The sequence below is a fragment of the Saccopteryx leptura genome, chromosome 1 (assembly GCF_036850995.1).
Source record: "Saccopteryx leptura isolate mSacLep1 chromosome 1, mSacLep1_pri_phased_curated, whole genome shotgun sequence".
Taxonomy (NCBI): domain Eukaryota; kingdom Metazoa; phylum Chordata; class Mammalia; order Chiroptera; family Emballonuridae; genus Saccopteryx; species Saccopteryx leptura.
Window position 1 is genome coordinate 221,658,990 of NC_089503.1, and position 25,053 is coordinate 221,684,042.

The 25,053-nt window shown below is 37.2% G+C and overlaps 2 protein-coding genes across 2 annotated transcripts in view; one reads left to right on the forward strand and one right to left on the reverse strand.

Annotated features, from left to right (window-relative positions):
* The window catches only part of TLR2 (toll like receptor 2), a 507,661-nt gene that overhangs the window by 475,718 nt on the left and 6,890 nt on the right, over nucleotides 1–25,053 (forward strand). The window lies entirely within an intron of this gene.
* The window catches only part of DCHS2 (dachsous cadherin-related 2), a 126,475-nt gene that overhangs the window by 40,511 nt on the left and 60,911 nt on the right, over nucleotides 1–25,053 (reverse strand). The window contains exons 13-19 of the mRNA XM_066360176.1: nucleotides 23,922–24,021; nucleotides 23,612–23,769; nucleotides 21,681–22,524; nucleotides 18,959–19,198; nucleotides 9,628–9,762; nucleotides 9,216–9,425; nucleotides 7,091–7,948 (exon numbers count right to left, since the gene is read on the reverse strand). Of these exons, the coding sequence (XP_066216273.1) occupies nucleotides 7,091–7,948; nucleotides 9,216–9,425; nucleotides 9,628–9,762; nucleotides 18,959–19,198; nucleotides 21,681–22,524; nucleotides 23,612–23,769; nucleotides 23,922–24,021 (2,545 nt within the window). The remainder of the gene's footprint in view (nucleotides 1–7,090; nucleotides 7,949–9,215; nucleotides 9,426–9,627; nucleotides 9,763–18,958; nucleotides 19,199–21,680; nucleotides 22,525–23,611; nucleotides 23,770–23,921; nucleotides 24,022–25,053) is intronic.

Consider the following 25,053-nt stretch of genomic DNA (forward strand, 5'->3'; position numbering starts at 1 on the left):
ACCTTACCAGGCTCTTGAGTCCCCACACCTCGATGTGAGCCATTTCCTCTGCCTGGAACTAACTGTCTGCCCTGCCTTTTTTGTACCTGGTTTTACTCTCAGTTGGGCAGATGGCTTCTGTTATCTTACAAGCAAATGGTGGAATGCTTTCAGAAAACGTACGCTGAATGCTTAGTAGGAGCAAGCTTTTTCTGGCTCTGCCATCCACCGTGGGAGCTACTCCTCACAACCTCAGGCTGCACATTCATTGCCTCGTCTTACACTCACCTCTGTGGGTAATCATGGTGGTAAAACGCCTCAGAGGTTAAGTGTTCATTTAATCATCAAAACTGTCTTGTTAGAGAATAGATGAACCAGATGTCTGAGGCCCTTCACAAGGCAGACCACTTGCTTCCTATATCTTTAAAAACATGAATATTGCAAGTGCAGTACTGAGTATCCAGTCAACATTAATAGGAAGTATGATGGGAAAGGATAGAAAAACGGGCATCCCAAGAAAGAGATGAGTATCTCCTTTAAAAGTTAAAGGCAAATGAAGCAGAGTTACAGTTTTGCATAGGACAATTTAAGATGTGCAAAACACCTGAGTTTTTAAAATTATTTATGATTGATCTAATATTTTTTATGAACCCCACCCTGATGGATGACAATAGTCAAAAAACCAACCACCTTAAACATGTTACTTAAGGGCATCTTGATCTCTTCCCCTCAAACAGCACTTTTAGTTGTCTAGTGTTTTTTGAGAGCACGTTCAGTCTTTGAGATTCCCTCCTTCTTGTGTTGCTCCTCTGTCAGATGACATACGTGGGTGGGCGGGCTGGGGCCTGGCAGTGGTGAGGTGGGTGGGTTCTTTGTGTGTTGTCCACTGGCTCTTAGCTTTACCTCTAGGAAAGGAGCCTGGACAGTCATGTCTAATGTTCGGGCTCAGGATTCCACCCTGCTGATCTGGCCCTCTCGCAGCTGTTTTTAATGCTATAAACCCTCTGGAGGGTCATCCAACCCCGTATCCAGGCTGTCTACTGCACAGATTTTGTGATGGGCTCATCTCACCCCTTGCAACAGTGGTCCCCATAGCAGGTCTGTTGACCTAGACTATGTGTTCATCTGTGTCCACAGGTAGAAATCTTGGGACCATGGGATGCTTTCTAGACCTTTCAAGAGCCAAACAGGGATAGGGCACTGATTTGTGCCTTCTCTTTCCTTGATCATGTTGCCCATTAATTATACTCTACTGCCATTTGCCCTGTGTTAGCATGAGAAGTAAGTTCCTCCCAGAGTTTCAAGGTATTTTCTGCTGTTAGCATTCCCTTCAGTCTATCTCAATGGCCACCTTCAGGATTTTAGCTTCAGGACAGAGAGGGGCCAGGATGTTCCTACAGACTACTTGTTCCCTGTACCTTTCTTCCCTTGACCTTCCAACATTCCTCAGCAATGAGAAGAGATGGACTTTCTTTTCTTTCCATGTGGTAGACTTCCTTGTGAACTATCTGTGTTGGCAGTAGGACCACCTATTTTGTTTGTCAAAGGCAGAATATTTTTCTTTGCATTTTTGCTGTAATTATCCCAATGCTATACAAAGCATGGAGATTCTTTTACAGAATAGGTGAAAGGTCTTATCTGCAGAGAGACAGTAGAGAAATGGGTAGAAATGTAGACAAGGACCTAAAAAGATACAATATCAAAGAATACATACAGAAGGCAAATAAGAATATGAAAAGACCCTGCACATCATATGTCATCAGGGATATGCAAATTAAAATAATGATGAGATATTACTACACACTTATTGGAGTGGCCAATATCTAGAACACTGACAACAGCAAATTCCAACAAGGATGTGGAACAAGAACTATCCCTTCATTGTGGTAGCAATGCAAAAATGATACAGCCCTTTTGGAAGAAAGTCTTGATAGTTTCGGGAAAAAAACTAAACATAATCTTACCATAAGAGCCAGGAGTTGAAAACTTATGTCTACACAAAAACCTATATGTGGATATATTTTATAGTAATTATTTTTATAATAATTTTATTCATAATTGCCCAAACTTAGAAGTAGTGAGATGTCCTTCAGTAAACAGATAGATAAATAAACTGTGCTACATCCAGGCAATGATATATTATTCAGTGCTATCAGGACATGAAAAGACTTGGAGGAACCTTAAATGCTATCACTAAGTGAAAGAAGCCATTCTGAAAAGACCACATACTTTATGAACTCAACTATAAAACATTCTGTAAAAGGCAAAACTAGGGAGACAGTATAAAAAAAGATCAGTGGTTGGCAGGGTTTGGGCAGAAATCAGGGAGGTTTTTTTAGAGCAGTGAGACGACTATGTATGATACCATAATGATGGATCCATATCATGATACATTTGTCCAAATCCACAGAATGTACAACACCAATGGAGCACCCTAGTGTAAACTATAGACATTGGGTGGTTACGATGTTTCCATGTAGGTTTACCAGTTGTAACAAATGTTGCACTCTAGTGCAAGATATTGATAAAGGAGGAGTTTATGCCTGTGTGGCAGCAGGAGATACATAGGAAATCTTTGTTGCTTTCCCTCCACTTCCTTGTGAACCTAAATGTCTCTGGAAAAATAAAGTCTTTAAAAATATATTAGACTTATTATGCTTCAAGGAAAACACAATGCTTCGGAAAACAGTTATGCAAAATCACCAGAAAGAAAAAGAATTGCCCTGGCCAGATAGCTCGGTTGGTTAGATCAGTGGTCCCCAACCTTTTTTGGGCCACGGACTGGTTTAATGTCACAAAATATATATATTTTCATGGACCAGCCTTTAGGATGGGACGGATAAATGTATCACGTGACCGAGACAAATGTCAAGAGTAAGTCTTAGACCAGGGGTCCCCAAACTTTTTACACAGGGGGCCAGTTCACTGTCCCTCAGACCATTGGAGGGCCAGACTATAAAAAAAACTATGAAAAAATCCCTATGCACACTGCACATATCTTATTTTAAAGTAAAAAAACAAAATGGGAACAAATACAATATTTAAAATAAAGAACAAGTAAATTTAAATCAACAGACTGACCAGTATTTCAATGGGAACTATGGGCCTGCTTTTGGCTAATGAGATGGTGGTGCCCCTTCCGGAAGTGCGGCGGGCCGGATAAATGGCCTCAGGGGGCCACATGTGGCCCGCGGGCCATAGTTTGGGGACCCCTGTCTTAGGTGAATGTAACAGGGAATCTGGTTATTATTTAAAAATAAAACATTGCTCAGACTTAAATATAAATAAAACAGAAATAATGTAAGTTATTTATTCTTTCTCTACGGACCAGTACCAATGGCCCAAGGACCAGTACCAGTCCGCGGCCCAGGGGTTGAGGACCACTGGGTTAGAGCGTTAATCTGGAGCGCAGAGGTTGCCGGTTCAATCCCCGGTCAGGGCACATACAGGAACAGATGTTCCTTTCTCTCTCTCCTGCTCTCTCCCTTCCGCTCCCTAAAATATCAATAAAATAATAATAATAATAATAATAAATTAATTATAGAAAGAAAGAAAAAGAATCACTCCCAGGGCAGAAACTTTGACTAAGGTGTTGACACTTAAAGAAAAATACATGTAAATCAAAATGAAGTTGGTGAGCAATGACCTCTCCTTCGCAGACAACAGTTACCTCGAGAATGACTGTATGACTAAGTGCATATTTGATGACTGAAGCAAAGAGATTTTACCTACTAAAACGTTGCTTTCAAAATGGAAACTCTTTCTTGAGCATTGTTTTACACAATTGATGTTAAGTTTAATGTTAATCAATGAATGCAATGTTAATTAAAACTCAAACTTGTGGGCTTTTTAAGAAAGAAATGTTAAATGAATACAAATAAGTTGGAGTAATTTTTTTAACTTTCTATTTTCTTAAAATAAATCTAAATGTTAAAATCAGCTTAGGACAATAAAAAGTTATAATACAAAAAATAATTCATTGAGGAAGTCAACTGGTGTTTACTGATGGGATGTTTGAGTAACTCACAGAAAACTGAAGCTTCCAATTGAAGGCATATATTTTTCATTCAAAGATAAAATTAGAATTACAGGTATATTTTGGAGGGAAATAATTCTGGAAGTAATAAAATCATATTAAATAATTTATATCAAGACCATTCTAACACTGCTCAATGGATTCACAATCCTTTAAAACTATTGAAATTGAAATGCAAAAAAAAAAAAGTCACCTTCTGGTATCCTTGATGTAATCTGGCAGTCCGTACTAAATTCATGTTCTAGACAAAGCTCTGGCCAACTTGAAATGTCAATCAATATTTTATATACCTTCTAATTGTTTTTTACAGGGTCCAAGGACCCAGGTGTAGGTTTGTTGTAATAAATCAGATTCAACAGCCTTCTTGACTGTCCTCCTTCCCTTCCTCCTTTCTCCTGCCTGCTACATGCTGAAGCTTTTGGTGTACCTCTCAACTTTATACCCCTCACACAGGTCCTGGTTATTCTTCAGAGTGAAGTCCCAACCTATTGCTTCATTGTCCTGAAATGTATCCCTACCCAGATATTTATGGATACCATACGCTTGTATCACTGCTAGAAGTATTTCTAATCTTCCTTATGTGTAATATTTGATAAAAAAGAATGTTAAGTTAGTTCTATTAAAAGGATAACAGCCAAATTTATTCAATAATTCCAAAAACAAGAAGACTAAGAAGGACGATTCTGATCAGAAGTCAAAGAAAACACAGTGTTGCAGATAACAGGACGAAGGTGGTGTCCCATTCATTTATTCATTAGCTTTTCTGATGGAATCTTAAACAGGAGATCCAGCTTCAGAGGTAAGAATGTAATTTGGTCTTTACTGTCTTCTGCCCTTTTTATCTCATGTTACTCTTAACCATATTGATTAATCCCAATTGTCATGGCGGGGAGTTGACGGTAGGTATAGAGAATTGGTGAGATGCTGCCTGGATGATGGGAAACAGGCTAAAATCAAGGCAGCTTGCTCCACAATGGCCATCTCTTCTACAGAGTCAACCTGTGACATACAAATGAATGGCACATGGCAGAAGGAAAAACGTCCCCTTTCCACAGCAGTTTGTATTGGTGCTCTTATTAAACCATTTTTTAACCCTTTGAGTAGTACGAATGTCTATGTATGTCCTTGTGCCTTCTGACCATCCATAGTACAACCAATTTATTTTAAAAATGTATAAGGCAACATAAAAAAAAAGGCAAATGTATGTTCTTCTTGTTTCCATAAATTGGTTATCAAACAAACATGATTTTAAGTTAATAAAACTGTAACTGTAACTAATTTCATTTAAAAAAAAAAAAAACAACTCACTCCTGAGGGTCAGCGAGCAAGAAAAAAAACTCACTACTCAAAGGGTTAATTTAACCAGAGATATAATTATATTTACTAATCCATAATATAATTTCTAATTTCATACTGAAATGTTCTCTTCAGGGTGCCATAGATATTGCCTTCTATTTAGGTTTAATTCTGCAAATTGATCTTAGGTGAATTGGAAATGACTTAGGTATATTTAGAAATTTCATTCACTAACGTAAAAAACTGTAACAACACTGATGGTTTCCATGCCAATTCTTTTGAAGAATAACATATTTAACGCCTGTTGTTCCACAAGATTTATACTGGGTGTGAATTTCACTAGCAGAGCTCAGAACCCTTTTGAGTGAACAATAAATGAACAAACTAGAGAAGGGAAAATTACTGCAAGTAGAATCCGAAGTTCTCCCAATGGCCTGCAAAGCCCTGCGTGACCTCTCAGTCCTGAGCCCTCCGTTCCTATGATTCTCTCCCTCGCTTATTCTGCAGGTAGTCTTCTGTGCTGTTCTCTGAACAAACCAGGCAGGCTCCCATGAGCTTTTCCTTTTTGCTGAAATGCTCTGGATATAGAAACAGCTATCTCCTCTCTTTAGGTCTTTGCCCTAATGGTACCTGCCCAATGACGCCTGATCTTACCTGCTACTGAGCACAGCGATGTCTAACACTCCCTACTTCCCCTAACCCTGCTCTGCTCTTTCTTTATTCAATAGCTCTTACCACCATCTATGCTATAGCCATTTATTATCTATTACGTTGATTGATATTGTCTCTCTATCTCTGCTAGAATGAAAGCCTCACAAAGACAAGCAGCTTTGTCTATCAGTTCATTAATATATCCTAATGGGAAAGGACTCGGCACATAATACTCTAAAAGAAAATGTGTTGATGGAGCAAATCTTTTTTTTTTTAATTTTATTTATTCATTTTTAGAGAGGAGAGAGAGAGAAACAGAGAGAGAGAGAAGGGGGGGAGGAGCTGGAAGCATCAACTCCCATATGTGCCTTGACCAGGCAAGCCCAGGGTTTCGAACCGGCGACCTCAGCATTTCCAGGTCGACGCTTTATCCACTGCGTCACCACAGGTCAGGCAGATGGAGCAAATAAAATATCTGAAAAGTGCAGCAGTCGAGAGCTTTGGAGGGCAGACCTACGATTTATGGATAGACACAAAGGAGGCAGATCTGGGTTCAATATGTGAATGACTTCCCAAAGGAAGTCTAAGACTCACTCTTGACGCTTGTCTCAGTCACGTGATACATTTATCCGTCCCACCCTAAAGGCCGGTCTGTGAAAATATTTTCTGACATTAAACCGGTCCATGGCCCAAAAAAGGTTGGGGACCACTGCTCTAGTTGGATATAATTACCTAGATTGAATATCTTTCAATTCATAACTATCTATAAAGAGGCTTTTAAAATTTTTTTGTAGAAAGATATTTTAAATTAATGTTTGGTAGGTTGTTTTTTTTTTTTTAATGTTTCCCATTATGGTATAAATTTGTGTTGAAATTATTGAAAACCAATTAGAGTTATGAGGTAAAACAGTCACATGTGTGTACTTTATTGTATTTGAATATATTTTTTCTGATATACTTTGGAAGAAAATTAGCATACCAAGAATTGGCTAGATTCAAACATTTTATAAATAAATCCACAATAGCACTGTTATTATATAATCTTTAGATTTAAGCATTTTGCCAAAATAAGTATAAAATACAAAAAAAAAATACCCACAAAAACCAAAAACTCAAAGGGAAACTTACCTGCCTCACAATTTTCAGTCACAATCCCTTTATACAGATGGTGGCTGAAGGACATCTTTACATCTGCTCCTTCCATGTGAATGACCAAGAGACCAAGGGCTGTTCTAGCTGGAACCCCTTGGTCCATAGCCTGAAGCTGCAGCCAGATGGGGAAATGTTCTGAAGATGGGTTCTGCTGAAGTTGAATCTCTCCTGTATATTTATTAATAGAAAACACTGACTGGGTCTCAGCAAAACTAAAAATGACAGTTCCATTGGGCCCCAAGTCTGGATCACTGGCTCTCAAAATGGCAGTCGTCTGGTTTACAGGAGACTGAGAAGAAAGAAAAATATCAAAGGGGTTCTGTTCCCAAACTGGATTGTTGTCATTAATGTCAGTGATGTGGACTGTTATAATCACCGTGGTGCTTCTTGAGCCCTGGACGCTGCAGTCTCTGGCCATAGCCGTAAATATATATTGAGATCTGGCTTCTCGGTCGAGGGTGCGGACAGTTCTCAGAGTGCCTGCCACCGGATCAATGGCGAAGGCACCAGAGGCCTCATCTGTCAGAAGATACTCAGTTTGCCCATTCAGGCCCTCATCCTTGTCCACAGTGGAGAGCACAAAAACAACTGTTCCCACTTCAGCATCTTCTCTCACGAAGGACTGGTAGTGAAGCGTGGGAAAGGAAGGGCTGTGGTCATTGTCATCCAAGACTCTAACTTGCAACTGCACTATGGAGCTCCTCGATGGATCTCCCAGATCAGAGCACAGAACGACAAGGGCAAAACTGCTGACGTGCTCCCGGTCCAAAGCACAAGTGGTTATGAGTTCTCCGGAGGTTTCATTAATAGCAAAGTACCCATCAGTATTTCCATCTATTAAAGAAAACAAATTCAAAATTCAGTTGAAAGCCAGAGTAACCTAGTATTATATACAACAGTGAAGATATGGAAGCAACCCAGTGTCCATCAATGGATGTTTGGATAAAGAAGAACTGGTAAATACACACAGTGAAATATTAGCTGGCCATAAAAAAGAATAAAATCTTCCCATTTGCGACCACATGGATGGACCTAGAGGGCATTATGTTAAGTGAAATAAGTCAGACAAAGAAGACAAATACCGTATGATCTCACTTATAGGTGAAATCTAAATAACAAAATAAATGAACAAACAAAATAGAAAGAGACTGATAGATACAGAGAACTGCAGGTTGCCAGATGGGAGGTTGGTTGAGGGGCTGGATGAAAAAAGTGAAGGGATTAAAAAGTATACATTGGTAGTTACAAAACAGTCATGGGGATATAAAGTACAATATAGGGAATATAGTCAATAAAATATAGTAACTATGTATGGTGCCAGGTGGGTACTAGAATTACCAGGAGAATACCTTGTAAATTATATAAATATCTGACCATTATGCTGTAAACTTGAAACTAATATAAAATAGTACTGAACATCAACCATAATTAAAAAAAGAAAAAAAGTAGCAGTCCTTGGCTAGCAATATATGCATATATATTCATTGATTCATTCATTTAACAAATATTTATTTCCTGATTACTACATCCTAGTGCTTTTGTAAGTACTGAGGCTATAACAATGAACCTGAATGATAAAGTCCCTGCCCTCATGAAGTTTCTATTATTGGGAATAAACAAAATAATAGAATTAATATCTTAATTCACTCATTATTTAGGACACTTGCTTTGACTGATTTCCAGAAGTCTGATTTGTATGTACGCATCTACAACTTTTATGTTTATTTATTTTTCCTTTCGAGTGGACTAAAATGTATATTGTATTTGAAATAAGTCAACAGTATGCAGGGATAAGAAATAGAATATAATGTGCTTATATATAAATAAAAAATTAATAGATTGATAGCAGTAATTTTCCCAAACATTACTCACTACAGATTGCATGCCACTTATATGACTGCAATCAGTTCCTCTTCTACTTTTCCATGCATTCTGTGCATGGACCACAACACTTCTGTTAGAGATAGTGGAACCCTTGTCTATTTCTTCCATAACATAAGCAAAGGAGAATGCTTTGTCTCTGCATCCTTCAAAAAAAAAATCTTTTCTTTATGATTGTCCGTGGTACTAAGTGGAATAAAAGTTAAAACTGAATACTTACCAATTATATGATACTTGACAGCTCCGTTATTGCCAGTGTCCATATCAAAGGCCAAAACAGTGTAGACAACCCCTGGCTCTTGATTTTCCAGAACCTCAATGTCACGAGTAGGGACAATAATCTTTGGGGCATGATCATTTTCGTCTTCCACAGTACAGAGAATGGTTGTGGTGCCAGACAACGAAGGGACTCCCCCATCTCGTACAAGTACTGACACAGAATGGGAAATGGCACAGACAGTGGGCATTAATTCATACCTAAACCACATTGCCCTAACTAGACAGCATCAGACCAAACTACCTGGGTAGCACTGGGTCAATATGTTTAATTTAAAGACATCCTACTGAAATATAAACACTAACCCTCCTATTGCCTATTTTTGTTTGTTTAGCAGAGTCAAAGAATCCCTTACCTTGGAGGGTGAAGACTTCCTGAACTTCTCTGTCAAGTGTGGCGGTGGTCACCACCTCTCCAGTTTCAGGATTGATCTCGAACAACCCGAATGATGCACCTGGCATGATTTCAAAGTGAAGCTTGGAATTGATTCCTTAAGGAAAATATAAAGGAAATTTTAGCAATTATCCCTTCGGAATCCATTTGTCTGTTCTCCTATTCTTTTTCCTAGAACATGTTAGGCGATGGATGAAAAAGCCAAGACGCTTAAACAACTTTCAAATTAACGTACCCTCCCCCCAAAAAAACACAACTCTTTTGGCTGTTCTTGCTAAATAAAAGCCTCATGAGCTGAAATGCTTGATTTTCAAAAGTCTTATGAGACTTCCCTACAGTGAATGCTTAAGATTTTTTCCTTCCCATAAAAAATTTTTTATGAATGCACAACTCTACAACATATTCCTAATTACTCCTTCTAACACCCCTGATTGTGACTGAATGACACAGTGTAAGCTTGCAGAGGAAGGGGTAGTTTCTGTATACTGACCCTCTATTTCAAAGCTTGGGTTCAGTATGATCCTCTTCACTCTCTAGCACGGAGGCAACCTCATAGAACTGCTTCTCTGTGTATTTTTTTTTCTACTTAGTAGTCAAGTCTCTTATCTGGAGTGAGAAATGTGGTACTGCATTATTACATATTTTGAAAATAATTCTTCCCACATTTCTTTGTGGTTTCACTTCTCCCCTGAGAAAAGTATCAGGCCATTCCCATCACTGGATGTAAAGGTCATTCCTGCCATTAACTTGCACGGGTTTATCCAATGCCGTTGTAGCTTAGTTGCACTTTATAAAAGTTCCTTTCAATCATTTTTTCTATGTTCTTTTCCCAACTGACAAGAATCCAGGCATAGATGTAGTACTTAGAATATATGAGTTTATAATTTAATAAAAGATAAAATACTGTTCTTTGGCCTTAACAAAAAAACTTCAATTATAAATTTCCACCTTGCCTGTCTTAGAAAGTAAGTTTCATTATGATCTAATAAATGTAATATTAAGACTGAGTGCTGGAAGGAGTGTAATATAATGCTAATTTTATATAAGAATAAATATACATGTCTTCTTACTATGTCCCTTGAAAGAGAAAATATATTTGAAATAAGCTGCAGGCATTTGAATGACTTTTAGAAAGTCTAATAAGATAGGATCAACATATTTGATACAACATGGCCAGTGGTTACCAAAGTATTTCATTCTCTCTTTAGGGATTAGGCATATTATTACATTAATGATTATTTAATATCATTGTGATTACTTTGATCTCATAATGATCACCTAATCTCCTCTGTAGCCAAGACAGAATTTCTAAAAATTCCAGGTTATTAAGAGTGTGTTATTTTTATTTATCTCTTCCTACATGATGAAAATGGGAACAATGCTATCTTTCATCTACTTTGCTTGCTTCTTACATATTTGGGGAGCAAATTTAGATGACAAGAATAGAGCAAATTTACCAAGGAGATGGGAATAAATCAAACAGGTGCAGCCTCTGCCTGTATGGAGCCTACATGGAGAACAGCGCTTCTCAATTATTGGGCCTTTTATTTTGAAATAAATTTACTCACTTATTATTATTAATGATTTTATACATTACACACAGTATTCTGCATTACATATTATATACTTTTAATTCCTAACACTTGTCAAACCTAGAAAATATCTTTAAATGTTTAAACATAAACTCAAATAGATTTTCCCTTCCTTCCATTGTTCCCATTGTTTTTAAGTGTGTTTTGCCACTATAACAAATATATTTTCCTGACTTTTAGAAACTTTCTGATTTTATTATTTCCATTATTTGAGATAGCTTGCACCCATTCACTTCCAATCCTCTTAGTGTACTATGAAAGATAAATGAGATCTTTATTTATAACAATAGTTTGAACACATACATTTTCACACTCTTAACTTCACTTCCTTTACAATTCAAATAACAAAAAATTAAAATGTAAAGTATTTTGCTATGGCTCTGTAAATCTCAGTTAGTTCCTGCTTTTCCTCCATATGCCCTTATCATTCACCAGAACAAAGAGAGCATCTACAAACTTGAAAACTAAAAACATAAAATACAAAAGATTATTTTTAGTCAAATTACATTACCTTACTAAGCAATCTGAAAATCTGGATCTATGACATACTTATGACACACACCTCATGGAGGTTGGGTATGTGAGCACCCAAGTACATGCATGTGTACAGATATCTACTCTTAGACTGCTAAACCTACAACCTGTGACCTGCTAGTTTCTCCCACTCTGAGATAACCTTCCTCCTCAATTCATTTCTTCTTCTATCCAGGCCAACTGCATGAATCCTCACTTTAGCAACCTTGCAAATTTCCTCAGGTCCTGTGTTCCAAGTGTCAAAGATGACCAGCAAAGCTCCAACCCAGATCATTCCACCCATCTTTCTGCCCTCCTTGAATATCTCTACCAGATAACTGGATGACTGGAGAAAATTTCACAACAGCGTAGATTGAAGCTACTGAAATATCATTGTCATCTGGCAGTCTTTCTAAATCTCTGTGGTCACCTCTCTCCCATTTGTGCCTCTCATCCAAACACTTCCTGGCTCACTCCTACAGATTCCTCCCCTTCCTATTTCCCAGGTAAAATGGAGGCACGGGGAGAGAATTCTCTCACCTTTCTGCATCTGTGCTCAACTCTACCTTCTGATGTCTGTCTCCACGGCAAAGTAAATCTTCAAATACCTTCCTTGGAATTTTCCTGTCATTTCTAGTCTTTCTCATCAATTTTTTCCCTAAATTATTTTCTTCTTCAGCTATAAGAATAAAATTTTTTTTTTCTTTTCTTGATAGCCAATCATCTTTAAAAAATACTATCCATTCTCCGCAGCTAGCTTGAAGCCACTGCTATATGTAGCTACCCTTTCTACAGTCATCAATGACCCTCTGGTCCTAAAATCTACTGGTCAATTTAGTTTGTACCTTCAGATATTGCTGACTGATATTAAAAAAGAGAGAAAGGAAGGAACAAAGGGAGAGAGAAAGGGAGGGAGAGAGAGGAGAGAGGGAAGGAGGGAAAAAGGAAAAGGAATTCATTCTACCTCCCGTCAGCCCATTGGCTTCAGGTTCCATTCAGATGACACCCATGTGTTTGCAGTGCGCTCCAATTATTTGGTTGTTTACTTCATTCATTCATACATGCAAGCATTCATTCATGTGTTCCTTTATATAATGCACATCCAATAAGTTTGAGGCACTGGAAAGGTACCACTGAATAATAAATAGTTATCCGGACGCTCAGAGTTATGCTCTAGCGGGAGAGCCAATTAAATCAATGAGTGACAGACAATGTGGTAAAATATATTAAGTCACTGACGAAGTGGATGAGGGAAAACTTATCATAGGTAGACAGTTTATTCATTAATTATCTCATTCAATAAATATGTAGAAAGGATGATAATAGGTGCCAAGGTACCATGCCAGGTGCTAAGAATATAACTGATAGCAAGAAGGCAAATTCTCTACCCTCACAGTGCTCACAGTGTAGCACTGGATATAGATAAGTAAGCCAGCATTATGAATCCACATGATAAGACATGACTCTGTAAGTATAACTTGCCTCTTCTGTAAGCTGAGACCCTAACGATGGCCTTTAAATCCTATAATGATGAATAGCATTTAATGGATAAGAGGGAAGAAAGAGTGCTGGTTCCAAAGGGACGTTGGAGGGAACCTGAGGGTTAGGAGAGAGGAGACAGGACTTCCTTCTTCTCTCACTGCCCCTATCGGCAATGCCTTTTCACCTGGCTGTGGCAACTGCTCATGGCTCTCAGCCTCTGGTCCTCGCAGGACCAGGCTCTGCAACGCTCCTTCTCTTACTTTCTTCCTAGGTTCTGATGCCTGAACCTCTTCTTATTTTCCAGTAATTTTCCTGGGTCACTTCAAGATTCCTGTTTTGCTTACCCAGCCTTCCAATACCTGGTTTTCCTGACTGCACCTGACTGATACAGAACCTGGCACCAGCAGTGGGTTCCAGGTTGACTGAACTCTGGGATTGGTTTGATTGTGTCTCTAGCCTTCCATGCACTGCTGAGTAATTTATCACTTGCAATGATATCACAATCAAATTACCACTTGTGTTCAATTATGATGAAGTGACTATTAAAGGACTCAAATTCTTTATAGGACTAAATGGTGCTGACTTGGGCCATATGATAGTGAAAAGGAATATGAAGTGTGATGAGTATACTAGAAACTGAATGTACTAGAAACTTACAGAAGAAAATTACAAGCTGAAGCTTTAAATTCTCAGCTCAGGCATAGTTAGAAAATAAGAAAGCTTCTACGGGAGCCCTAAAATTAATCTTCTTGAAGATCAGACAAATGGATTGGCAGATACAAGTGATCACGTCTAGCAAAGGGATGCTTATTGACCTGAAGAGCCAAGACTAGAGTCAGATCTCAACATATTGCGGGCAATCATGTACAAATCTGACTCAGTCGGAAACAGCATAAAGTTTCAAAAGAATATCAAGTTTTCTAATTTATGTTGGAATAAACTTGGGGAATAGCTGTAGAAGTTATTCCTGAGGATGTGAAATCAAGAAAAATAAAATAAAACTTTGATATAGACTGAATTTATTGATATAATTTGCTTACAAGAGGTTATGAATGTAATGTGTTAGCTCGTATAGCAATGTCTCTTGACAATTTCTTTGACTGCCTGGATTCGATACTGGCCCATTATCATTGAGGCTGAGAAGCCAGATCTTCCCTTGAATACTATAAAGTATCCAAAAGCTTAAGAAAATGGGAATGTTAGGATAGAGTTACCATGTCTGACATGCCCCCCCCATTACATTTCCCAAGTTCAGAGGACTCTTCTTTTTTAAAGACCATTGGAAAGACATTGGTTAGAGGGACAGCAACATCCTTTAAAAGCCCTCTGGTAGTTGTCTCTGTGTAGACTGTAGATTATGGTGTCACTGGTCCTGGGACCACCTTTTGAAAACCAACACTTCATATCAATTTGTAAGCACTATCAGAAGTGATTTGATTTCACCCAGCAGGAACCACAGAGTCCATCTATGAGGTAAACTCTTCCACTATTGGCCATCCTCCACTTGGCAAAGATACTGATCACCTTGGCGTTCAGTAGAACGTCACATTGATCCCCTATGTTGATGACATCATAATCAGACCTGATGAGCAGAAAGTAGCAAATAACTTAGATGTGTTGAATAGGTACATGTATTAGACTAACAGTCGGCAAACTGGCCAAATCCAGCCCACCCGTGCTTGTGTAGTTTTACTGAAACACGGCGACACTCATTTATGTATAAATATTATCTATTGCTGCTATCTTGCTGCAATGTCAGAGTTGAGTAACAGAGACCGTATGGCCTGCAAAGTGTAAAACATTTGCTGTCTCCCTCTTGACAGAGAAAAGTCTTCAGACTGTGTCCTAAAGGGTAGGAGAGTGATAGGAGTTGAGGACAGGGGAAAACTGGAGTTACACTAAAAGACAATACAATTTTACCATCGAAACCAAGGGGAATTAATAAAGAATTCTGACCAGGGGAGTGTTCTTTTCAGATATGCTCTTTAGGAAGATCATTTTTCATATAATCTCCCAATGGTACAATGTGATATAACTCAGGCATTTCTGAAGCAAAAGCAGGATCATGCCTGGTTGACTGAATGAAGGAATAAATAAATAAACAAATTGAAGAGGGAAGGCAACTTGAAGTAGCTTATTTCTCAGATACTCCAGTTTCTCAGATCACATAAGCAAAAATATTTCCTAAGCTCCCAAGTCATAGCTTGCTACCTAAGGCAGCTGGGATAAAAGCGAATAAACTATGTCCTGAATCCATGAGAAGTTCACAGCCAAATAGGTGGGCAGACAAGTAAACAATTATACAATTACAATACTGTGAATTAAATAAAACTATACATCCATTTCAACAGTGATTCTCTCTGTGTGAGTGAAGTTACAAGTGGTCCTTAGTTTTTTTTTCTATTTTCTATTTCATTAATTCTAAGACTTTTGTTTTTCACATTTTAACATTTCTAAAATTAGATACATTTTACAATTCATGGTGCCTTAGACTCCATGAAATAGATGAAATACCATCATGGCAGTTTCTCCCTTGCTCCAAGTATAGGATGTTGGGTGCGATTGTTCCCCTAGCATGAGACATTTTCTTTTAAAATGAAATGTTTATATTATTTATGGACTGTTTTAGAGAGACAGAAGACAAAGGAACAGAGAGAGAGAGAGAGAGAGAGAGAGAGAGAGAAGCATTCATTTGTTGCTCCACTTATAATAGTTGCGCATTCATTGGCTGCTTCCTCAATGTATCCTAACCAGGGATTGAACCCACAATGTATTTACGGGACAATGCTCTAATAGACTGAGCTAACCGGCCAGGGCCAGCATGAGGCACTTTCTAGGAAACCAGATGTAGAGTTTATTCAAGATAAACCCAGGCAGAGAATACATTTTTATGACATTGAGAATAAGATCTTATTACATAATTCAACACTTTTGTATGTCAACATACTGTTAAATTATTTTATATTGGCCACTGTTAAGTAAAGGTATCAGCCAGGAGTGAGTCGCCCTTCCTGGGGGGCACCCTTTCCTCTCCGCTGTGGAGGAGGGCGCCCTGGGGGGCGATCCGGTCTCACTAACAATGGAACTCTTGTTGGTGGCACCAAATACTGTAGCAGTTTTAATATATTAGTTAAACTGGTAGTTGTTTTTCCCTTTCAATGTAAGAAAAAACTTCTGTTAGAACTAGTGTGAGTCATACATCATAAACATTCAGTGCTCAAATTCCCATGGGTTTTGAAGGCCAACACTTTAGGCTCATATTTTTTTTAAAACTACATTGTAGAATGCTAGAAAACATATGTTAAGCTTTCATCAATTAAGTAATGCTATAGTATTTTTAAAAAAATACATACTATAAGTAACCATTCATAAATTCTAATGTGACACTAGTGTGTTAAAATCTTAACTACATCATTTAATTCTCATGCATAATCCTTTTTCATTGTTTTAACCCAACAAACAACAACAAAAAATAGATTGAGAAAAAAATATATTCAAAATCACATGCATACACACAAATTCACATGCATTTATATAATCACTTGCTTAACAGATCTGGCCTCATTAAAAACACTGAGATTTCCAGTTAATCAAAATTATCTCCAAAACATGTGAAGGTATATGAGACTCATGAAGATGCTAAATAAACCCCGATACCTTAACATCTAAATTCTCTGCCTGGTAAACTATAAGCTCTAGAATAATGAGCACTCAGTTCAAGTAACAGGTTGCAGTCTATTGATTCTAAAAGAAAATGATGCTACACAACTTGACCATAAAAATTGTATTTATGTCAATTGTCTTTAGATGATGATACAAATGTGAGAGAAATTCTCTCCTCCCTCTTCAAACACTTCATAGCTAATGAGATGCTTTCATTAGAGGTCCTCGCAAAAATATGAAGCTAAGAAACCATAGTGAGGTCAAGGGGAGAAAGCATTTTACATACTGCAATGGTTGCTACGCTGCACAGCGGTGGCAGGTTGGTGTACGTCTGTGTGCCTTGGGAAGTGGGTTTGTTGGTGCTCCGAGCCCCGTGTTGCTCAGTTTATAATAGAGCACACACCAGAAGAACTTCACTGCACCAGAATTATAGTAACACACAAAGTGTGTGGATAGTCTCCCTTGTATCTATCGCCCTGAAGACTATACTGTGAGCAATGTGCTAAATAAATTCTTTTAAGCATGGGCTGAGACAAGTACTTGTTAGCAGGCTCTGATCCTGTGTCTTTGAGCATAGTAAGAAAAATTGTTTGATCGCACTGCCCCAGTCTGGTCAAAAGAGAGATTAGGTTAGCCCTAAAAACGAAAGTTCTTGTAGCATCAACATCCAAGTTTGAGTAAAATGCATTTCTTAAAATACAATGTTTTCCAAAAGCGCAAAGCATCTGAATGGATACAATTTAGATTAAAAGCTCAAGAAAATGTATCTTTTACCCCTTTGAAACAGGAGGGACATGCTGTTATTAATAGTTTCTCCATAGAAACAGCTATTACTATTCTAATTTTAAAAAGGAATAAAATATTATATTGATTATGTAATGCCACTTGCTATATACAAATGTGAATTGCAGAGCTAGCTTATTAAACTATTCATACTAACTCAGGTGGGAAAATTTGGCCTATGCTGCTAATGGCAAATCTACATCACTGTAATTTTTATAATTATTTTGTTTAAAATAAAAACAGGATATCATTAAAGTTACTGAAATTTAAATGCCCAAAAAGTTACTGATATCTAAAAGTAATTCTAAGAAATTTCAGGAATTTACAAATTCCTAGTCTTTGCTTCAAAGTCATTTGTCTCAACACATTGGTTTACAATAATAGTGATAATAATAATAACAGAAGTTAACATCTATTGACCATTTATTGTGCCAGGCCCCGGTCTTAGTTCTTTACGTGTACCAACTCATTCATACTCAGAGCCATAAATCAGGCATGATCATTATCCCTGTTATACAGATAAACAAAGGAACAGAGAAGATCAGTAACTTGTTAAAGGTTACACAGCTAAAGAAACGGGAGTTCTAGGATACAAACCCAAGAAGTCTGACATCAGCATCTTGTCTCTTCCAATATGCTATATATAGAGAGGAAATAAACATTTTCCTTCTTGGATTCAATGTATCTACTCTGAAAAAAAATTGTGATACCTAGTCTATACTTTTGCTTATTATCAAGATCAAATCAATAAATTCTATGTTAATTAGGTGTGTATCATTCTACTATAAATAATGATAAATTTCAATATAAGAAAATGCTATGTAAAAGCACATAGTATCTTTACATGTGGACTGGTTTTCAATGTGAACACTATTTAAAGAGGTATGAGAGACCTTGGCTAGTTGACTCAGTGGTAGCATGTCTACCCATTGGCCCCAGGCACTGAGGATGGCTCTGTGGAGCCTCTGCCTCAGGTGCTAAAAATAGCTCAGTAGCTAGCATGGCCCCAGATAGGCAGAACATCAGCCCTAGATAGGGGTTGCCAGGAGGATCTGGGTTGGGGTGCAAGTGGGAGTCTGTCTCTCTATCTCCCCTCCTCTCACTTAAATAATAATAATAATAATAATAATAATAATAAAAAGAGGTATTAGAAGTTTGAGATGACTCACAAGTGTTTCATTTTTCTGAGACATAACTAGTTTAAATTATGTCAACTTTTGTTTTTGTTATTAATTACTTAGTTTCCATATTTTAAATTACCTGAATCTCTGTCCATAGCTTCCACCCTTGTAACAAACTCCCCTGGATTTTGGTTTTCTTTAACTGAAGCTGGATACAGGTGCTGTTTAAATACTGGTGCCTCATCGTTTACATCAAGAACAGTAATTGTCAGAGTCTGGGATGAAGAAAGTGCTGGGATGCCGCCATCCAACGCCAGAAGGGTCAGAACGTGCTGAGTTTTCATTTCATAATCCAAAGAACAAGTTGTCATTAGTAAGCCTGTTTTGGAAGTGGAGAAAAGTAATATGTAATATATATGCTTTAGAGTCAAGCTCACTCTCACCACGACTAACTCATCTAACTTGCTAAAAATTCACAATCTTTCTTTGTTAAATAATAAATCCTATTAAGCCAACTTTAAATTTATATATTATCTAAAATAAAACTATAACATTTTTTCATCAAAAATTATCCTAATTTAAACAATAAGAATGAATAAAAATTCAGGAATAATCTATCTCATACACCATTATTTTCTGTGAAGATTACATCAAGATTATTTTTCCACCCACAGCAACCTTCATTTTTAATGATATCTAGGTTATAAGAGTATGTACATTCTGAGGTCAAATGACAGCCCATGTTTAAAGTGACCAAGTTCCAAAAAGGTGAGTATGGCTACATTCTTTAAGATATTTAGTCTTTAAGATATTTAGTTGCCCTGGCCGGTTGGCTCAGTGGTAGAGTGTCAGCCTGGTGTGCAGAGGTCCTGGGTTCGATTCCCGGCCAGGGCACACAGGAGAAGCGCCCACCTGCTTCTCCAAACCCTCCCCCCTCCTTCCTCTCTGTCTCTCTCTTCCCCTCCCGCAGCCGAGGCTCCACTGGAACAAAGATGGCCCGGGCGCTGGGGATGGCTCCTTGGCCTCTGCCCCAGGTGCTGGAGTGGCTCTGGTCGCGACAGAGCGACGCCCCGGAGGGGCAGAGCATCGCCCCCTGGTGGGCAGAGCGTCGCCCCCTGGTGGGCGTGCCGGGTGGATCCCTGTCGGGCGCATGCGGGAGTCTGTCTGACTGTCTCTCCCCGTTTCCAGCTTCAGAGGGAAAAAAAAAAGATATTTAGTTTTTGTTAGAGCTATAGTCTCTTCATTCTTACTCTGTTAACTGCCTTATTGTTAATAAAAAAAATAGTAAAGACTTTATAATTCAGACAACATATTTTTATGAATAAAACGTGTCTCTATCCTATTGCCAGGAAACATGCAACTCATATAAGCAAAGTGTTAGAAAGACTTGCACACACATAGCTGTCCCATGATTCCAATTGTCACATTTTTTTCTTTTAGGATTGCAGTTTGCTTCTGTAACCCATGCTCATCCTATAAGAACTTTTCTTCAGACAATTAAAAAGGTTTTCTGCTTCAGATTCTATAAAACTGTTTTCTAGTAATTACTTATTCATACTTCACAGGCAAAAGCCATCGAAAAATTCACTATGTCTTCTTTATAAGAAAGATGAGCCTTATGAGAGAAGCAATAGCCCATCTCACATGAATTCATTCAGCAATTGTCATTTTATGTCTTTGAAAAACTATCTACTGAAACAGCCACTGCAATTGTTCATGATTCATGATACCTATATTATTGAAACACAGTTCTAATTTTATCCACTCTCTTTAAAAATCTGAAATAGACCTTCCTTAGCCATTGTGGAAAACATTTTAAGTATCATTGAAACAGGTCCTTAGAGACCCCAGCTCTAACAGTAATCAGTAACTAGGTCTGGACTATCTCTCTGTCAGCTGGGCTTGTAGGTGGTGTCCACGCATGCTTCAGAACGAAACCATATGTACAGGATTCAATAAATATTTTGATAAAAAATTTCAACAGGATATCGCCAGACTATCATCATGACTTCCAAATCCTGTACATTCAGTCCCATTCCAAATTATGGTCTTACTAATTGTTGGGCCAATTGGCATACAGCTGAGATTTTTTTTCTAAGACTGATGTAGGAATGACTTTATTTTTAGAGATTAAAATGGTAATCCCATCTCTTCAATAGCTCCTGAAAATCAAATTGAGGAAAGTTCATTCCCAATTTCACAAGAATGACGATTTATATATTTAATCTCCCATCAAACCACATCAAAAACTGTTAGTAGATGTTATCTGGCAACATAGTAATAGCATGACAAGTAAAGTAACAATGAATGACATTGCTGTACAGTACTTGACAGTGAACAAATGTTTCTGCAAAAATAAAAAAAAAGGAAGAAAGAAAAAGGAAGGAAGAAAGAAAGGAAATAATACATTTGATATGAGAAGTAAGGATCTTATCCCCAAATCAATCCAATCACTTAAAAATGCATTATTCCTTATTACTTATAAATGTATGTTTGTATGATCTTAAAGATAAAGTTCCATACCAAAGCCTTTAAGTAATGCTGTTAATTAGTCATATTCTACCTTTTTGTACTTTTGGTACCAACTCTTACCCTGTGAGGACCCACAATGAGGGCAAAGAAGTTTGCTACTGTAGTTCCAACCCATGAAATGTGAGCTAGCTTAGTCAATATTCAAACAGGCCAATTACAGCTGGTTCTCTGATGATAACCTCTGGGCCTATCATATATTTAAGTTAAATACAAAACCAAGTCACATTTCTTTAAAGCTTATTCATTTGGAACTATCATTTTAACAGAGGAAAATAAAAAGGATAAATGTAAGCAAGTGATCGGAGGTTTTAACTGACAGTGACAAATACCTGATGACTCATCCAGCGTAAAGGCCATGTTTTCATTTCCGGAGAGAATCTTGTATGTTACTCTTCCATTCCTTCCTTCATCCACATCTTGAGCAGTTATGTGGTGTACCAAGGAGCCCACTGTGGCATCCTCTTTCACATGAGTGATGGGGAAAGACGTAAAGTTGGGGTTGTGGTCATTGACATCCAAAACCACTACCTTTGCTATTAGCGATCTCAATCGCCGATCTGTCACATTCACAGCCTGATCGGAGGCAGTTATTTTCAGGACAACAGCTGGAACTCTCTCTCTGTCAAGGGGGGATGCAGTGACTAGGGTGCCAAATGAGGGGTGGATGAGAAATGGATTGATTCCAGGGTGGTGGGATTCAATGAAGTATTGTATTCTACTGTTCAGAAAGCTGCCATCTCCATCTTTGGCATTGAAGACGTGCACCAGAGTTCCTATAGGGACATTCTCTGCTATACTTATCACAATGAAGTCATCTTGGAAAGATGGGGAATGGTCATTCTGATCTTCCACAGCGACACTAAGGAAGACTGTGCTGTACAGGGGAGGAGTTTTGCTATGGTCTTTGGTAACCACTCTGAAAAGATAATGAGATGTCATTTCATAATCAAGTTCCTTAGAGAGGAACAAGTCCCCTGTTGAGCTGTCAATTTCAAAGTGACCGTTCTGGTCATCTGCAGCAATACTAAAATGTAGTTTTCCGTTATGATGTTGCTGAAAGTGATCAGGTGACTTTATCAAGCTCATTATTTTTGCAGGCTTCAAGTTTTCTGGTATAACTAAATGTCTAATATTCTGAGAAATGGTAGCTCTCCCTTTGGATAATGGTATCACCTGCAATAAGAATTAAAAGGAGGCGTTATTTTGGGGTATTTTTTAACAGGTGATCAGTACATGTGATAATGTTATTTTGGAAGGTAATTCCTTCTATTTGTATGAAAAACATGTTAATTAATGATAAAATGTATTTTTTGTATAAAATTCCAGTGTGCCTCTGATGATTGAAAATTGCATAATATCTAGGAGATAACAAAGTTCAAAATCTTCCACTGCTCATTTGTTCTAATGTGTGAAATGATATATTGGTGAGATCATGCTATATATGGTTAAGCTGAACTGTAGCCTTGTGATTCTTCAATGAGAATGTGGAATAGCTAGTTCTCCAAATTACTCTAAATCCTAGAGACCAATATACCCATAATGACAACATCTGTGTACATTTATGTATCATGTGTCTTTGTTTATCTGAAACCAGAGACTTGAGGAATTACGACATAGAATTTTCCCCAACAGACATATCCTCAATCAATAAAGAATACAATTTGGAAACAGAATTCTTGAGGATATATATTCTTGATTTTTATACATATCAATATTAATATTACTGATTATCATGTGCATGAGCAAAGAAATATGGCTCTGCACAGTCATCTTATGAGTAATTTTTTTCTACTGTGGAGACTTCACATAGCTTGTTTGCTCATTCTGATCAAAGTAAAGCCTTAGAATATGAATCCCAAGTGACTTTTCTAAGTTTAAAAATAATCACAAAAAACTGTGTGGTTTATTACTGGCCATTTGTTTACATTCAAGTTACTCCTACAAATTTACCAGGTCTTTGCAATTAGGCAGAAGTAAAAGAAAAAACATTTTTTGTTTATTAAAACAAAGCAATATAAAGGCCCATACAGTGATGAAGGTAAATATCTTGTTAGGAACTGTGCAACGTTAAAATAAAAAGTTATTTAATCTAATCATTTCTCTAGTGATCATCAAAAGGCACACATATATTTGCAGTGCTCTCTAAAAATAGTATGTATGTATGTATGTATTTAATGTATCTTTACTCTACACAGCTGTATAAGAATCAAAGAGAACCTTCAAATACGCTTCTCATTTTATGGTGATGACAGAACATTACCTGAATATTAATAACTGCCTGTCCTTGAAGGGAAGGCACCCCCTGGTCACTGGCAATTACAATCATTCTGTAAGACGGTCTATAATCATACGAAAGTATTGTGGTTGTTCTTATTTCACCACTGTTGGCATCGATCTTGAAGTGATCAGACCTATCTTCTATCCACACACAATAAAATGAAGAAATTAATGTTAATTGACAATGCAGAGAACAGAATTAATTAATCTAAACACATTCTGTGATCATTTGGAAGATGTATCTGCCTTAATCTAGGAGAGAGCTCTTATGCTTTATAGGCAGGGATGTTTACCTGAAGACACTGAATATATAACTTCTGCATTGTTTCCTTCATCAAGATCCTTTGCAAACACAGTTGTAACCAACATATTTATTGGTTGACCTTCCAGAACCTGTCAATAAAACAAATGGCTTACAAATTACATGGTAAATTTTTTAAAAGAAAAAAGCAATAAATTTTAAGTGAAAGAACACACTACTACTAAATATTTAAAAAACTATTTTAAAGTCCACATCTAATTCAAATGTCTACCATATAAAAGTTATATGGGTGTAAATCCATGAAAAGAATTCACGTTACAATTTAAATCTTTTACTCAATTTGACAACTTATCTGCAGCATTTGAACTAATTCTGAGGGAGGAAAAAGGAAATCAAATTAACTAAGCCATCTTAGATTTTCAATGTATGTTAAGAATTTTAGCATCTTTTCATTCATTACCTTTTCAGGACTTCTTTTTAAAGGTTGTCGTGAAGGTCTAAAATATGCTCACGATAAACAAATATCTTTATTTCAGCAAACATACCTCACACAGGAAAAATAATTAACAAGAACTTTCCTAGAATATTGAAATTTACATGTAGAGTTGAACTCCATATTTAAAATACTTATTGCCCAATGAAGTTATGGGATATTTAATGACATGATTAAAATCATAATGATAATATCATATTTTGCTCTGGTAAAATTTTCTTTAAATATGGCTCTGGAAGATCACTTTAACGTTATTAACTTCCTCAATATCCTATGCATAGCTGAGCACGATCTGAATGTCCAATTCAATTGTTTGGGAGCAATAGCTTCCAAACTTTTATGCATATAACCTAATCATTTTTTAAAAGTATGAGTACCTCCAAGATATATTTATTTATTAATTATGTGTATCAAATAATATGCTAATTTATTATGTACACTATAAAACATACAAAAACATAGAAATAAAAAAGATGAGATAATATAAAAATAATTAGAAGTTTCTGCATGTGCTCTCAAAAGATCAGCTTTTATCATCTCTGGATGTATATATCTCTCCACTTGAGAGTTACACACTGCTGTCCACTCTCTAGCTAACCACCTCAGAGATGTGTATCAGTTGCTCATAAGGAGCTCCGTGCAAAGAGATATATGCCAATTATTGGAAAGA